At 38.0% G+C, this 17,881-nt stretch overlaps 1 protein-coding gene across 1 annotated transcript; it reads right to left on the minus strand.

The window, feature by feature from the left end:
* Window positions 1-200: 200 nt before the first annotated feature.
* On the minus strand, window positions 201-17,199 carry LOC143465211 (uncharacterized). Its single transcript, XM_076963401.1, has 8 exons — window positions 16,361-17,199; window positions 15,578-16,292; window positions 11,297-11,418; window positions 9,698-10,158; window positions 5,992-6,141; window positions 5,780-5,929; window positions 1,590-3,419; window positions 201-1,108 (listed from the first exon to the last, which is right to left on the minus strand). Exons 1-8 carry the CDS (start codon window positions 17,197-17,199, stop codon window positions 201-203), a joined length of 5,175 nt encoding a protein of 1,724 aa, XP_076819516.1.
* Window positions 17,200-17,881: the final 682 nt, after the last annotated feature.

The raw sequence follows: 17,881 nt of genomic DNA on the forward strand, positions 1-17,881 counted from the left end.
TATCACACCAACGCATTTCAATGATAATATTTAAATAAGATACTTTAAAAATGATCTCTTCAGTCAAATACATTCTACCAAGGAAAAGAAGCAGACGCCTGGAAGCTTAAATTCACATAATTTGACCCGAGTAATGAAATCAAATGGAAATAAAATGTTCAAGAGAATGCCAGGTGGAGTTGATCCAATAAACTCAATATTTAGGAAATCACGTTAAGCTCAATCGCATTTCTGTTGGGGGTTTGATTGCAGTTGGAGCGAATTCTTTTCCACAAATATTTCACTTTAGTTTCGATGTAAGGCGAGTACAAGATGGGGTTAAATGCACTGTTGATGGGGAGGAGCACTCCTGCAGTGAATATCTCAATTCCATCTGGAAGCTTCACTCCACTCACGCTTATGTAAGCCATTATGCAGATGGGAACCCAACAAAGAAAATCAGAAACAACGATGCGGTTGATTCGTTGATTCGTTTTGTAATTTTGCTTCTGCGCGTTGTCGCTTTGTATCGAGCGATTCTTCATTTTCCAGGCAATTAAGCCGAATCCAGAGAGCACAAAAAGAAAAGAAAGGAAATTGAAGGTTATCACGACAATGGAATAAGTCCAGAAGCTATCACTGCGGTCCAAGTACAATCGTGGCATGCACACACTTGTAGTACCGTAGTAACCGATATCGCCTTTCAGAGCATATTCGGAAAAATAAACCTTCAAAAAGCTTTGAACACTTTCCCAAGAATTTTCATTGAGATCCTGTGACGTGTTTGTAAGAATGGCCAGACGACAAGCAAAGTCTGTGACATAATCATGAGTGACTGTATCAGATGAAGAAAAATCGTTAAGAAAAAGAACTTTAGATTTAAAGTAACGTGTGGTGTTAGGCACAAGAGCAATGATGATTGAAATTATCCAAGAACATATTGCAGCAACAATCCAAAGTTTTGCAGACGCATTACGAGCCTTGAATGGATATAAGACAGTATACAAGCGGTAACCGGTAAGAATAGCCATGAGAAAGCAGGAAGTTTGACTGGAAATCATGCACAGACTTCCCGCCAATGAGCAAATTGTGCTCGATCTCCACTTATAATCGAACTCGGAGTATTTGCCTGAAAATTGAACATCTTTCACTAAAATAATTATCAAATATATGTAACCAAACTTTCTTTGACCAGGAATCTTCCCGCTTAACGGCTAGTCAATTAGCTCTGTCTTCTTTATTCACATTTAATGGCATATCTCTTAGGTAAAAACATACGTCCTTCTGTTATATCACCCAAACGTTACTGAACCAACACTCTATACCCGAGCGAAACACCACACCAAAACAAATTCCACGCAATCATAGAATCAGCGTGGGACGCTAAACACAGTACTGATTGGGCCCTCGGGGTAACGTCACAAGAGATAGAATAAAAACATGTGGACTCATGAACAAGTAAAACACAGCAGCACGTGAACATGCACAAAGAGACAATACAACGCGGATAAATCGATGTATAAAACGTGACGGTGACAATGCGAACAACGTGATGATGCGAATAAAAACGAATAAAACGTGACGGATATAAAAACGGTGTATACAAATACTTCTCGTGACATATATTCCCATTAAACATTCAGAGACAGAGAGGTTGATGATTAAAATATGGTTGCATAGAGATGCATTTCTGTTTTTACTTTCGTGCAGCTGAACAATAGAGAATATGGCGACGTAAAAGTTTCCCACAATGGTGAGTATAATGATAAACCACAGCCATATTTTTAGACCGAGGTTGCTAATCATATCACGAGCGGACGAGAATATTCCTGGAAAAAATTCATCGGACCCATCAACACAGTCTTGTTTGCCATTTAGAACTGAAGACTTTGGAATCGATTCCAGATTTCCTGTCTTTGTCATACAATAGTGTCGTTTTGAGCAGTTTTTTTCGTCAATTCCATCATCACAGTTTTCCCTACCATCACATTTTTGTAAGACGTCGATGCTATGCTTCTCACCAGCTTTGCATTGAAATCGCTTCGGACAGTTTCTTTCATCAAATCCTTTGGAGCAGTTTGTGTCTTGCAAGTACTTCCATGCCTCATCAATGTAACCATCGCAGTATCGATCTCCCATCGTGAAGTAAGTGCGACAAGTATCATTGCAGAATACTGCAGAATTGGGACACGATTTGCACTCATCAGAGAAGTCGATGCATTCTGGTCTTCCATCACACTGGACAGCACGTGTGACACCCTGTTTGTTCTTGCAAATTCTTAAATCTTTATTTACTTGCAATAGTTCATTATAGTCCCTGAAATAAGGCACAGTACTAGAAGCGTCATCTGATTCAATATTCCAGAATTTAAACAAGTTGCATTGCGATGACCCAGCAAAGACATCCAGACACTCCGGCAAAGATGGATTTTCGCAGAGACATTCGTCTGATAGGTCGAAACAATCAATGACACCGTCACAGACTTGCTTAGGCGAGATGATCAAGCGATTGTCCAGACACTTAAAGCAATGTAAGGAGCCATCACTGCTAAAACAAAGATCAGAATTATCATAGCATTGTGGGATGTCGTCGTATAGATTCCATTGAGGAAGGACGCATAGAATGGTTGAGAACTTGGCAGAACACTTAAATCCAGGTTGAGAAGTTATTTCATCAGTTCCGTCATTGCAGTCCTTTTTCCCATTGCAAAAGTTTTGACTGAAGATTATGGATTGGTCAGTACACTGGAATATTCTGTTAGCGTTGTTAGCTGAAGCTTTTGTATCAGAACAGAAAGAAAAGCAAACCGTATCAGTCATGTTGCAATCATACTTACTACATTCTAAAGAAGCTACATTTGTACAAGTAGAATTGTCACACCAAGGTGGGATACAAAAGCCTTCATTTTCTAACCTAATAACTTCAAAATTGCAAGAACTCCAACTCATTTTGTCAAATGATTTGATATACTGTTCATCATTACGATTATCACAGTCAAGTTTTCCATCATTGACGTATTCCATCGGGATACATCCTTTCTCCAAATTGCAAGTTGGTAAGTTCTTACGGAAGCAGGAGCAGGTGAAATGATCTGCTGGACAAGAACAATTCATTTCATCCGATGAGTCTGAACACTGTATATTTGCATCACATGTTTTTATCATTGGGATACATCCTTTCTCCATATTGCAAGTTGGTAAGTTCTTACGGAAACAGGAGCAGGTGAATTGGTCTGCTGGACAAGAACAATTCATTTCATCCGATGAGTCTGGACACTGTATATTTGCATCACATGTTTTTATCATTGGGATACATCCTTTCTCCATATTGCAAGTTGGTAAGTTCTTACGGAAACAGGAGCAGGTGAATTGGTCTGCTGGACAAGAACAATTCATTTCATCCGATGAGTCTGCGCAATTTTTGCGAAGATCACATTTTTCTATTAAAACAAAGACGTCAAATTTTGATGAACAATGTATTAGTTTAATCAATAAGTTTATAGTTTAAATATAAATCAACAAAATTTATGTGAAAATTGAACAAACTGTCTCTTATTGATTTGCTCGTAAGCACAATGACATTCGATTCGCACATTGAATTTTGATTCATATTCTTTCTATTTGTACGCAAAATGAATTAGTGTGCTTGATGTTCTAGAATCTAGATCAATCATATATTGAAAAGTGTAGGTTCTGTTTAATTGTAAAGCTTATTGTAAGTATTTTTTCATCGTATACGCAGACTTGATTTGGCCTACTTACTGCTTGCCTAATATTCATAATGCTTGGCACATTTTTATCGTATGTTTGGAAAGATTTAGACCAAGTCGAGGGGAAGCCGCGTGAAGTCCACCTTCATGCTCACCTTTAGTCACGTGTTTGAGTGTCTTGCCAAGATACGTCATTATTTTCTCGGTGAGCGTCGAACTGACAACCTCTTGGATATCGGCTTGCCTCCTTATTGTAAGACCACGCAGTCGACTATAATACGCCGACTTTGAGCCGACAAACGACACAGAAAGTGAAAACGAAAACTTTTACGGTCACGGTTTAAAGAAGCATGTTAGATTAATGGTTGGTCAGTAATGTCGATGTTGCTTTAGACTGGGAATTACCTCACCAAACGCTGTATTCAAAATTTACACATTGTAATCATAAGTTAGGTGATAATGTATTTTTGTCATTAATATGCGTCTAGCAAGCTATTACAGAAGATTGCTTATGCTATAAAGTTAAATAAAGTTTGTTTAGAAATTTGTTAAACCTAAAGTTCATTTACGGCCGGCCAACCGTGACAAAGAGAAAAAAGCCGATTGTATAACTGGCGATAACTTCAGTTACGGACGGTGTCAAGGGTTAAATAAAACGGAGGAAGCGATTGGTTGTACACGTTGAACGACGTTTGAAGATTATGACAAAATAGATTATCGTTCTAATGGCAAATCTGAATTTTCCAAATATCTTTACTTACATTCTAATCTCAAATAGATTTGCTGAACCGGACATTTTATCAACGAGCTGTCTTCATCGGACACTGAAGATAAAAGAAAGTCCACAAATCATTAATCTTCAACCTTCGTTCAGCGTAGACAATAAAATTACTCAGCAACCAAACTGGGCATAGTGGACAAGTTTCTCAGATCTTCCCCGAATGTAGCGAAGCGATCTCAGACGCCGATGACACTGTTGATGTCACTACAAAGTAAGTGTCGGTTGATTACTCTCAGAATCACCTGAATGAAATACTTGCTGCCGAAGGCATAACAAGTCCAGTAACGTTTGGTAAAGACAAACATGGAAGTAAAGAAGAACGATAAAGCTGCAAGGTCAGAAACGATATCTGACGGAGCAAGGTCTGGTCAGGTAATAACACGTTGTTATTTGTGATAAAGCAAATGCCCTGAATGACTCCAGATTGTACAGCATGTCTGTTGAAAGAAAACCGGCAGCTGAAAACAAAAAGACATTTCAATCGAAAGAAGTTTCTTAAAAAAGCTCGTCCAATATAAGTTCAAAAGAAAAAAAACAAAAAAACCGGAAGTGACGTTCGCTGGCTCGTTAATGAAACGCAACTCGACCGTACTTAGAAGAACATCGACAACTCACAATGGAAAAACGAAACGAGAGCTAAGCGATGATTCCTCCGACAACACCGGAAGACTACCAGACCTGATACAATATTTTTTCTTCAACTCTAACCTTTACTACGGCACAGTGATAACAATAATTTGATTTCAACAGATTCAATTTTTTCTTTTTCAAGACTTGCCCTCTTTTGGATGAGGCCGCTACTACCATTCCTTGTATGGATGGTACCTCTACCTTAAATCTATGCACTGAGGTCGTCATACATAAGGCTAAGTCAGCGCTGACAAGTTGGTTTATAAAGACGTGGATTTGAAACGTATTATTGCGCACCAAGCCTAAGATATTCTGATAATGACCAATTGTGACGTGATCTTGTGGATAATAGGAGCTTATGTAACGAAATAACGTAGCAATTATGTGTTTTACTGCATGTTCATTTTATCTGTGATTAGTTGATGTATATTTGCATTATGCATCTGTATGATGACATAAAAACAACTCCATGAATGAACAAACAAGAGTAACAATAAATATCACATAATGGCTAAATATTTTCTAGTAAATGAACCAAGCTTCTAGCTATGTATAAAATCAAGTTAAACTTTTCATTATTATTTTGTCAAAATAAAACATGAAACAAAGAATTACCCATTGTTAATAATTAACCTTATGTTAAATAATGTCACGTTTTAGAACTAAAACTTCACCCTACCATCATGCTCATAACATACACGTCCTCTTCCTTTACAAGTATAATCATCAACTTTATTACAAGCGCAATGAAATGGCCTCCACATGGGACATGATGAGCAATTCCATTCGTCGCTTCTATCTGGGCAGTCAACAAATCCATCGCATTTCTCTGTAAAAAGTATGTTTTTAATTAAACAGGATGATGTGAAAATTAGAATGAACTTCACTTACCATTGTGCTCATAACATACACGTCCTCTTCCGTTACAAGAATAATCATGAACTTTGTTACAAGCGCAAGGAAGTGGCTTCATCAAGGGACACGATGAGCAATTCCATTCGTCGCTTTTATCTGGGCAGTCAACAGATCCATCGCATTTACCTTTATAAGTTATTTTCAATTAATTAGAAACACTTTGTGCAGATAATATTTTTTATAAATGACATTTTGATGATATTTGTAAAAAAACAAGATAATTTGAAAACCAAAGTTAACCTTTAACTTTAAGATGTAAAACGTTTTTGAGAAACCTATTCTACAGAAGAAATTTTACTTTGCAATTTTACGACGTTGAAGCAGCCAAATCATTATATACCTTAACATGTTACAAAAACATTATCACCACATTACATGAACATAGTATTTCACATTCTTTGGTCTTAGCTTTTGTAACATAATAAGTAGGGCAACCAAAAGTCAATATGGTCAATTTTTTTTTACCTGCTCAGAATGCTATGAAACAAGCACAAAACAAATTTCAGCTTTGTACGACGTGTGGTATAGAAGTTATTAGGTCAGATAAAGTCAAAATGTTACGTTAGGTCAAAATACGGTCAAATTGTTTCGTTAGGTTTTTTTTTAGGTCAAAATCTATTAAACTTGTAATTTTGTAACCACTTTGTAATATTATTCTTCCGTTTTTCTCTTTTCTTGTACCGCAAACAATTCCAGTCCCGCAAATTTTACTTAGAACCAAAGCCACAAAGAGAGGGAAGGCTTTTCAGCGCGTTTGGTGACGTCACGATGTGACGGCATTGCATTTGAAACTGCAAGTTGTCAATCTTAATACGCAGAAACGAAAAAAAAGTCAACACTAGAAAAGCATTTTGTCATTTTTAAATGCAGCTTTAGATTAGAAAGTTGCTGTAGACAGTGTAGAGACTATCAGTATAGCGTTTTTCAAAATGAGGTCAAAATTTAAACGTTTTAGGTCAGAATAAGGTCAAAATGTAAACTTTTAGGTCAAAATGAGGTCAAAATTTGCAAATTTTAAGGTCAAAATTTAAAATTTTTAGGTCAAAAAACTGGTTGCCCTAATAATAAGTTATATAGCATGTTGTGTTTCACTTTCAACCTTAATTTGTCACCGTTATTGGTCACACAATTATGTCCTATACAAATCATGCAGTGCTGTTCCAGGCCAATGGTGTCCAAGCTTTTTTCTCTGAGGACCAAGCACTAGAAATTTAATCAGAGGTCAGCCCACTCCGTTATCGCTAAGCTGTGTATGGACAAGTCGGAATAAAACACGCTTTGTAACGACCGCAACCGATCTGACAGGTTCATAATCCTGCCCGATCGTCTCGGTCTACTTTCATTCAACTGTGAATCAGTTCTTTCTTATATGTCGGACATATTTCGACAAGTTTGTGTCTTTTCCGGCATCAGGTGGGAAAAGCTCTTTCAGAATTGGTTGGTTTTAGACTCAACAAACATTCAGAGAGCAGCAATTCTTAATCCATTTGCTTTGGTGATCAATGATCATGGTGTCAAGTCATGCACAGATACAATTACTTCTTCACTGTCTGCATGCCAGATGCATATAGATAGCGTTCTCTTAGTGGGCTTTTAAAATTGATTGAAATCGTCCCCCAGAGCTTTGTTGCTTATGCAAGATGAGTGCTTTTAAAATAATAGAACAGTGGTTTAATCTCTGGACAGATTTAACTCTGGGCACTAATTTTAACTAGATTACTGTGGTACACGATGGTGTTGCCCCCAAAAAAGTCGTTTTAAACTCTCGAGAGCAAGCCAGCTAGGGACCGCATTGATGTCCTTCCAGGTGTACGAATGATTTTGTATGAAATTTGATTCTTTTTGTAGATGTTTGCAAGATCTTGTATGAGAATTGTCCTACTTCAATCCTCTACTTCTGGATGTTGGAATTCTTGATTTTATCATTCTTCTGAAGATTGAACATGTAGGCTGCAGATCTTTGAGCAGTGGACGGTTTGCCATAAAAGTAACGGACATGTTTGAAAGTAACGGGCATGAGTGAACTTTTACAAACGTTCGCAAGCATCGGCTTCTACGACGGTAGTTTTGTGGTGCAAAGAGCACGAAAGTAAAACGATTAAAAAGCACATCATTATTTTGTACTGGGCTTCTATTAATTGTAGCAACAATTCTCTATCACGACTCGCAAAAGTTAAACATTTATTGATTTTTCAATCCTATAAGTTGAGTTCTGCAGTCTAAAAATGCTTTTGATAAGTCCATGATCAGAACAAAGTCAGAAACCAACAGAAATATCTGAAAATCTGCGATTAATTACGCATCAGATATAAAGCCAATAAACAATTTGTTTTATGTGTCCTTTGTTAAAATTTACTTTAGAAAACAAATATGCTGTTACTGCTGTTATATTTTCTGCAGCAGATTTTGTTTCGACAACACTAAAGGCGAATATTAACGTTTGCAATAGGCCTATGCTTAAGAGATTTGTGAAGAACTCGTGCATGTTACCAGTCATTTAGCCAAGATTTACTTGCTGAAATATTTAGATACGGGTTTGTAGTTCATATCAAAAGCATGACCTAGCAACCTAGGAATTTCCTAAATTTGAGAAAACTACCCGGCACATCTGAATAGGTTTCCTTGCCAACACTCCAGATGCCAAATATGTCCGTACATTTACAAAACTGACCAATTTTAATCTAATTAAAATCTATGGTCTGACTTGGAACACAGCGAAATTAAGTTTGGATTCTTATTACGAGCTTGGATTATTTCGGCGCAGGAAAAACCGGTTTGTCGTTACCTGGGGCTTGAAATGGGAAAAAGTGAGTCAACCTTATATGGTTACGGCAGAGCAGGCGATTTATTTTTACCGAACTAAAAAAAAAACAAAACATAAACCGACTTTAACAAACAAATTAAAAAAAACCTTTAACACAAGTTTAATTCACAATATCGTGTTTGGCTAAAATTTCACAATCAATAACACTTAGCACTATGACGTCACAATAGATTATTGCCAAACAACGTAGAGAAATTCGGATAAAATTTAATGAAAAATTATTAACAAACATTCACCAACATATTTTTAATTTTTTATGTTAATATTTTTATATATTTTAATAATGTAATATATCATATTATATTAATATATAATTATTTATATTTATATTGTTATACATTTAATAATTTATATTATTATTTTATTATATATATTACTATATTATATTATTAATATAATGTATAATATTATATAATATAATTTAAATAATATAATATTTAATAATATTTTATATATTTTTATAATTTTCATAATGTTTTTTTTGGCCATTTCACTGTACATTTGAAGAAGTAAACTTATGCTTGCAAAAGCTCGTGTCGAAAAATATAAAGTTAATCTTAAAAGTACCAAACTATATCTTGTTTCTTCTTTTACTTCAATGTTTTTTTTAATTAATAAGGTTATTATATGACCCTTTCCTTAACAAGAGTAAGTCATATTATTAAACAATCTCATTTGACCAAGCAGTTAATAATAAGTTTAATGCGTTATTGATGAGTTAGCGTCGAACGGAAAGTATGATTCAAACAAAATCAAATTAAGCGATACATAGCTTTGATTTTAATTCCAAGTAAATAATTTAAATCTCTGCACACATTTAATAATTTTGTTTAATCTACGACAACAAATTCAACTTACGCTCATCATCGTAGCATCTGATTCCATCCCCGCAAGTGTCGTTTCCTTCCTTGTAACAATCGCATCTCTGTTCAAGACACTCAACATAACCACAATTATTTTCATCGCTGTTATCCTTGCAATCATCATATCCATCACACTTCCATGATGCTGGTATATATCGACCATTGCTGCATTGGAATCCTCCCCCGCACTTCTCATTACGCTCATCTCTCATATTCACACAATCCAACTCTTTATTACACACTTTGTTTTCATTGATGCATTGATAAAATCTCACACCGACTCCACCATAGCACTGATACTCGCCAGGATCGCATCTACAATCAATTTCGTCAGCTCCATTCGAGCAATCTGGTTGCCCGTCGCAGACACGTGATTGTGGTATACACTCACGGGAATCCCCTCTTGCATCATCCTCACACTTACAGTTGAACTCGGATGGTTGGATGCAGCGTGGACTGTAATAATGGCAATGACCTAAACACAAACAAAATATTCTTGCAGCAATATCACCATGCATCGAATATTTCCTCAGTTATATCTTACTATCATATACAACGCCACATGTCATCAAGGCTAACAGACAAGGGACAGAAACACGCACACCGCCTATTTCGACATTCAGTAATATGTGACGTCACATGTCGTTGTTTGAGCATATGACGTCAATCAAGCTTATATAAATATTTGTTAAAATTTTAATGAATATTACAAGAGGTTTTAAATAAAATACCAGACTCTAATTAACTAAACCTGGAATTTATTCAAACACGAAACTATTCGACCAATATTTTCTAAACACGCAATTGATAAACCGGGTTGTAGCTGGCAGGAAAATATGTTACGTCCAATTCTTGATGTCTTGTCTTTAACAGGCAGCCACACCCCCGAACACTCAGCATAAAGTGAAAATGTGAAAGTTTATAAGAAAAGCAAACAATTGCCGTAATAATAAGTCCGCCTGATAAACCGTCATCCTCACATGTCCAACTAGTATGAGCTCTTGACAACAAGATCTAGACGTGGTCATTCTTAGTTGGCTATCTAGGGTAGACGTTGTATAGCACTGATAATAATTAATCACAAAATGTTACTCCTTGCACTGAGCGCTAAAAATCAAAATCAAGTTCGATTTGTTATTACGTCATAATTTCTTTCCTTTCAAGAATTAATTTTGGAGCGCAAATTGTGTACTTAATTCAAATTTAAAAACCAACAAAATAATCATAGTCAGAAATTGAAATAATCATGATGCGATATACGAACGCGGCGGTACACTTGAAATACCAGCAAGATAATATACAGAAACCGAGATAACCAATTTTGCTTTCTTCGACGTCGACATCTCAATTGTCATCGTCACAATTGTTACAGACTCAATAATCACTACCACAGTTAGTCAACCACTACCACTACCACCACTCTCAACAACTACCACAGTACGTTAGTTGAAAGTATTTTATAAGTAGGCTTATATAATAGTCTACTCGGTAGGTTTCCTACGTGGTCCCTATACTGACCACCAATGATCCTCGAGGAATTTCTCGTGGTTAAAAAACATTTCAATAAATTTACGATTTAAACCAAATTACTTACTAAAACCAAAAGTCTGTCCAAATGAAAGCTGAGGTCTTGACTGTGCTGAGGTCAGAAGTATCATCAGAAATATAAAGATCAATTTCATTTTTAATCTTACAAAAGAGTAAATCTTTTAGGACCTGCACAAAAAAGATATTACTGTTATGTTGGCAATGATTTTTGTAATCACCGCTGTGTGAAGTGGCCTATATTCATATGACGCGATAAATGAGATACCACGTGATTACTCATCACATTATCATCACGTACTTACATTTTATAAATTACTAAACTTGAATAAAAAGATTTCGCCGTTTATACGACAACAGTGACATTACATACTTTCTTTTTTTGTTCAATGGTCCTAGGGCATAGGTTAAAATTTGGATGATGCGACACAAACAAAAAATAAATACAACGTGGGTTTATCAGAACTTGCACCAAGAAAAGTTCGATACCTGGGTTTCGAGTTGTTAGGAATCATCGGCTGATATAAGCTTAAATGAGATAAAAATGCATCTGCACTACCTGCTGTAATATTCGTACCGTTTAGTCAAACCTTTTTTTGAACACACAAACTCATGCAAGTTTTGGAACAATGTCCAAGTTTTTCTATTGTTCTGCTTTACAAACGTTTAATGCATCTGCGCATTTTCTTACAAACTGGCAATATTTCACTGGAAACTGGTAATATTTCAATATTTCACCGGAATAGAATTGTTTTATCGTCGGCCGACGCTTGTTTCCGAAGGCCTTGTTGCCCATTCAACCCATAGTCCTCTGTAGTTGAGTTTAAGAGTCTGATAAATGTCGTTTATCAGTTCCGAAAACCGATTATGGGTTAACTGTGCAATCCTAAAGCTAAACAGGATGTTCGTTAATATGACTGCGAGGATATCACAATCCTTAGACCGCTAAAGCTGGTTAAGCATCGCATTACGTTAACCAAGCTTACAGCGATGAGGTTGATGTATTAATTATTCGCGTCAATGCAATCACAGCTTTCAGGCCACATTTAAAGAGATTCTTCAACGTCACTGTAACACTAGACTCTGATCCACAGATAGAAACACATTGTGTGTTGTGGTAACAGCTTCAGTAACCCGGATGTAATTGGAAACGGTACGCATCCTAAACAAGGGCCATTACATAGCACGGCGTTTGATATAATAAATAGACGTAATATATGACTGATAATTTTAAAATATTATTAGATCTGCACAAGCATTACGAAGAAATAAAATGGCTAATTTTTTCCAATATTTTGGTTTAAAGCCACACTGATGTTCTATGCAGTGTTCCCTCTTAAAAAGTTTCACACTGAGCAAAAATTGTTTTAATAAGCATAAATATTTAAAGGCTGAGTTAACAGAGTTTAAATGAATTACAATCTTTGTGAGTTATTAGAATAAGTACAAAATTGAGTCAAAATATGAACAAAGTAAGCATTTACTTCAAAGAAATTCTTCTTGATTTTGTGCTTTTCCAATGTTCATATACTTTGTCCTGGTTTCTTGCTGAGTTTTAATAGGTATAGATTATACTTATCAAACTATACACCGCTATACAGTATAGCTGATTCATTATTATCAATAGACCCTTGCCGAGTTACTGACTGGTTGGCAAGATATTTTCGATCGCTTATACTTAACAATGGAAAATGTGGACCACTTTGATTCTTCTTCAAATTGCAAGCGTTCTAGGTTTTGGATTGTAATGATTTTGCTCAGCTAAGTAGCATATGAATTCTTTTAAGCTATAAAGAAAAAGTTTGAAAATATGTTGCCTAATTCTTACTTTACAGCGGTTTTAATCCTACGCTTTGGACTTGTTCGGTTTGACGTCTGGATACGTGGTCAACGAAGTATGCGACGTAATGATCAAAGTGGGTCGACAATTTCCATTGTTTAGTAAAGGCGATCAAAAACATCTTGCCACCCCAAGCATGGATTCTTTTCAATTTCTTTTCCAGCTTATATATGGAAGACTTTTATCCACAAATGTTCTGATTATTGTTAACAGCGCGGAGAATTAACTGAGTGTTATCTGAGAAGGACAAGATGTACCTGATGAGGACAATTAACTTGCCCAAACGAACTCTTTGTTGTCTGCGTAATTACAAATCTAATTAGTTTGCAAATAATTCCTGTTGTTTTCACCAAAACTATTTCTGTCGAAACTCCAACTTTGTAGATACTGTATAAGTTTAAGGTCCAAAGAGGCTTCGTCACAGTTTGATAAAAGTCATAGCCACAAAGTGTAACACATGCATACGAATTAAAGCGAAATGTTTCAATGTGTAAAGATTGTATCATTATACAAATTGCTATATGAAGCTGTTGCAATCGGTACTACAAGGGTAATAATGTTCATAGTTTTCTTTTTACAAACAAGTCCATTTCCAGCAATCAGCAAAACCACAATGAATACGACAGCCAAACAGAAACCCAACAGTAGAATAAATTTGTTTAAATCTTTAGTTAAAAGCAACTTGTTTACTTATATGCCGTCAGCATACTTGATGAGAAAGTTAAAACTGAACCAAAAAATTATCCTTACCTTAAACGTATCAAAATTTATCCTTATAATTAGAACTTATCTAAAACGATTTGAAAGCCTTGTCAGCCATCTTTGAAGTCGTCTTTAGCGATGCATACATAGCTCGTTGGATGAAATTACGGAAAGACTCGTCTGTTAACTGCATCTTCTGCAGAATACCACAAACGCATTGCTTTAAATCGACTCGAGCCAAACAGCGGTTTGACTGCTTTGACACTAAAATGTCAGGGCTTTTATCAGAGATGTATTTTTCTAACCTTAAGCTGGTTCCTCGTCTACCAGATAAACTGTTCATGTTAACTTGTGGCTTAATCACCTTCGAAAAGCTTAAAAAAAGTTTGTACAGTTGAACCGTTACCCACATTCCTAAAACCGCTACTACCAATTCCCTACTGGTCACTACAAATTCAAATCAAAAAACGCTATACAATTTAGTTATATAGTGCGTGACGTAAGCAATATATGGAAGTTATTCTTATCGCTTTCTGCGCAACTCTTTCAGTGATTCTAGTAAACAACCACAGTTGGACCATTAAAGCCGCATTTGAAAAAACTGTTATCATCAACATGCAAATGTTACAATAAGTTCATTCTTTACCTACATTTCAATGACGTAAAGGAAATAACGAATTTGTTCGTGACAAACAAAAATGGAAGCCACAGATAGATCATTTTCGTGTAATTTGAAGTGACTGTGTTGTACAGCGGAAAACCGTGAAGTACGATCTTCAATGGTTACCCGTTATTCACAAAAACTTACACTAAAAGTGTTTCAATAACTCTATAAATCAAAACCTCTGAGTAACTACTATTAGCGACCACACAGTAATAGTATACTACCTCTGCTGCATTTATCATGATTGAAGGCTTTACCCATTTAATTCCGCATTCCCATTACAATAGGTAGTGCAGTGTTTATAATAAATAATGTGTTTAGTTTAACATATATAGTCTTGTACAAGCAGCTCATTAGCCCATTCGTGCTTTTTCATATGAACGTTTCTTCTACTTTGGTGATGTATTGTGTCAATCTTTTCCTCAACTCGAAGCGACTCACTCACGACACCAAACGGTTGTTACACCGCGACGCACAGCACATGGTCAAGTGACTTTAACTTTTGTTTGTTGTGCTCACGTCATCATCGTTTTACTGCATTGTTTGGTGATTGCCGAAACGCATGACGTAACTTTGGGATGATGGTTATTGCTGTGGTTTGTGTTTAGCCGAATCACGGTTGCTTGAAGCGCTGTTGTGTCTCTGGCCGCTAATTTTCTTTTGCCCCGTTGGTTGAGCTTGCAGGAGCTGGTGCGGATGATCGCTTTCACGTCGGCTTTTTGTCACAGGGTGAAGGTTTCTTTCACAGCGACAAGATATTTTTGATGGATTGGTATCTCAAAGACTATGCAGTGTGTGAGTTTCGACGTAATAGACCTGTCAAATGGCGTAAACCCGAGATGTAAGACATTCCTTCACTTCCCCAAACAAACGCTTTTATGACTTTCCAAAGTTTTAGTATAAGCACGTTAAGAGAAACTTAAGAAGTGCACACATGAAACATTAAAAGTTATCAATACAACTATAGTTATAGTTAAAAAATATCATAACTAACAGTTATACTAAATTATAACTACAGTTTCAATACTTCTTCTTCTTCTTCGTGTGGAGTAGTTGTTTCTTTTTTCTTGATAGAGGGAACAAAAGCCTCATATTGTAGGGGAGGTGTTTGTTAGCCAGCTGACCAAGTTTTCATCCATTGTTGTTAGACCACGGTTCCCACAAGGATGGCGGTATGTGGGACGAGGTGTTATGACGTGATCTGCAGTCTGCTCTTCTGCATCGCACTTACAGGCCGCAGATGGAGCCAAGCCCCATTTGTGCATAGTTGAGCGGAAGAGGCCAACGCCAGTTCGAAGGCGATTGAGCTTGGTCCAAGCACACCTGGGAAAATGCATTCCCGGTGGTGATGTGCTGGCCTCCGGAATGTAACCATGGAGTCTGGAAGAATTTTCTTGCCACTCCATGCTCCATTTGTAATCCGCCCAGCTTGCCACATTGGTGCTTGACTGGTTAAAGTCATCCAGTAAATCCAATGCAGCAGGAACAAATGGGTGCCTCGACTTAAGCTGCCGGTGTCCTCTAAGTGGAGGAGGCAGGAGCCGGTCGTGCAGGAGATGCCCAGGCTCCAATGCTCGGCGTGCTAGAGATAGTGTGGCTCTCTTGCGGCGAAGCTCAGATGGGTGGATACCTGCTAAGACAAACAGGTTGTCTGTAGGTGTGGGGCGCAGGCATCCAGTCACTAAACGCAGAGCGTCATTAATCGGCTTATCTATGAGACGAGTGTGAGCACTACGACACCAAGCTGGTGTGCAATACTCGGCGGCAGAGTGGACCAAAGCCAGGGTAGCTGTGCGGAGTGTTGTACCTCTAGCACCCCAACTAGATCCTGCCAGTCGTCTCAGGAGCCCAACGCGTGTTGTTAGTTTTTTACGAAGTGACTCCAGCAGTCCAGGTGTCGACGAAACGTGAGTGCCCTATCCAGCTTTATGCCGAGGTATGTTGGTTCGGCAGTGAAAGGAAGAGGACGTCCATCAACAGTGATGTTGACCTCACGTTTTGCCTCCTTGTTGTACAGGTGGAAGGCAGCCGTCACCGTTTTGGTTACACTGAGCTTCAGCTTCCATTTCTTGAGATAATTGGATATGGTTGCCATATCCTGGGTTAGGGACCCCTCCAGCTCCTGCCAGTTTTCTGATCTATGCATAATTGCCAAATCATCAGCGTAAGCAAACTTTTTGGCAATTGTTTCTTGCAAGTCATGCGTATAGATGTTAAAAAGGTGGGGAGCCAGGACTGATCCCTGTAGGACACCATTTCGCAGGCGTCGCAATCTGCTTTTTGTGCCATCACCGGTGGTGAGGGTGAAACTGCGATTTTGGACAAGTTCCATGATTAGAGAAACCATGTGCCTGCCCGGCAGTAGGCGCAAAAGCTTGCAGGTGAGGCCGCGATGCCAGACGGTATCGTAGGCAGCTGTGAGATCGACAAACTTAGCACCTGCTTTTTTCTTAGCCGAAAAGCTGTCCTCGATTTCTTGAGTCAAGAGAGTAACTTGGTCCACGGTTGATCTTCCGTGTCGAAATCCAGCTTGCTCTTGAGGGAGCAGTGGGGCCATAATAGGTTCGACACGGGCGTAGATCAGTCTCTCCAGGATCTTGAAAGGGATACACAGAAGGGAAATTGGTCGATAACTCTTTGGATCCTCTATCGGCTTCATCGGCTTTGGGATGGCAACCACAAGTGCTTTTCTCCAAATTTCAGCCAAAGTCCAAAGTTCCAAAGTCCTGGTAAGCCTCATCATCATCATCTACGAGGCCCGTATCCGGAGGTGGAAGGTCCTGGGCGAGCTCGTTGGTAGTAAAGTTCCCAATTGGCCTTGCGGAAGTTCCAACGCTTATAAGGCTCACTTGGAACTGAGAAAATAGTTCTTGGAGTCATAATAAGCGAGGGTCGATGTTGGGACCTTGGAAACTTCTCTAAAACACGCCTGTCCAAGTTCCAGCTAGTGTGGCCAGTGCTCGCGAAAGCCAGGTCTGGGTTAGTACCAGTGTTCCAGCGACCGGAGAAGAAGCTTGGAGCATCCTTAGGGTTGTGCAAAAGCACAAGGGTACTCTTGGTTGCCCAGTCAATCAAGCATTCTCCATCTGGACTGGTGGAATTATAACCCCAGTTCGTGTGTTGGCAATTGAAGTCGCCAGCATAGATACTAGGGTGTGGGAAAACTGGGATGGCTGTTGGTGTTAGTCGCGAGGTCGGTGGCTTGTAGGCATTGACAACTTTAACACCATCAGTGTCCACACATAGCCACTCAATTGCCGATCCAGGTGGGGATTGGTCGGCAAGGTTCCACTTGAGCCTGCTGTGGACAAACGTGGCAAGGCCGTGCTTCCTGCTTAGGGTATGTCCGGCTAGAGTTAAATTTGGTATCACCAGCCGGTCCACAGTCCACACTTGTGCAGTGAGTTTCCTGCAACAGGATGATGAGG

Source organism: Clavelina lepadiformis, chromosome 7 (assembly GCF_947623445.1).
Source record: "Clavelina lepadiformis chromosome 7, kaClaLepa1.1, whole genome shotgun sequence".
In the NCBI taxonomy this organism is placed as follows: Eukaryota; Metazoa; Chordata; class Ascidiacea; order Aplousobranchia; family Clavelinidae; genus Clavelina; species Clavelina lepadiformis.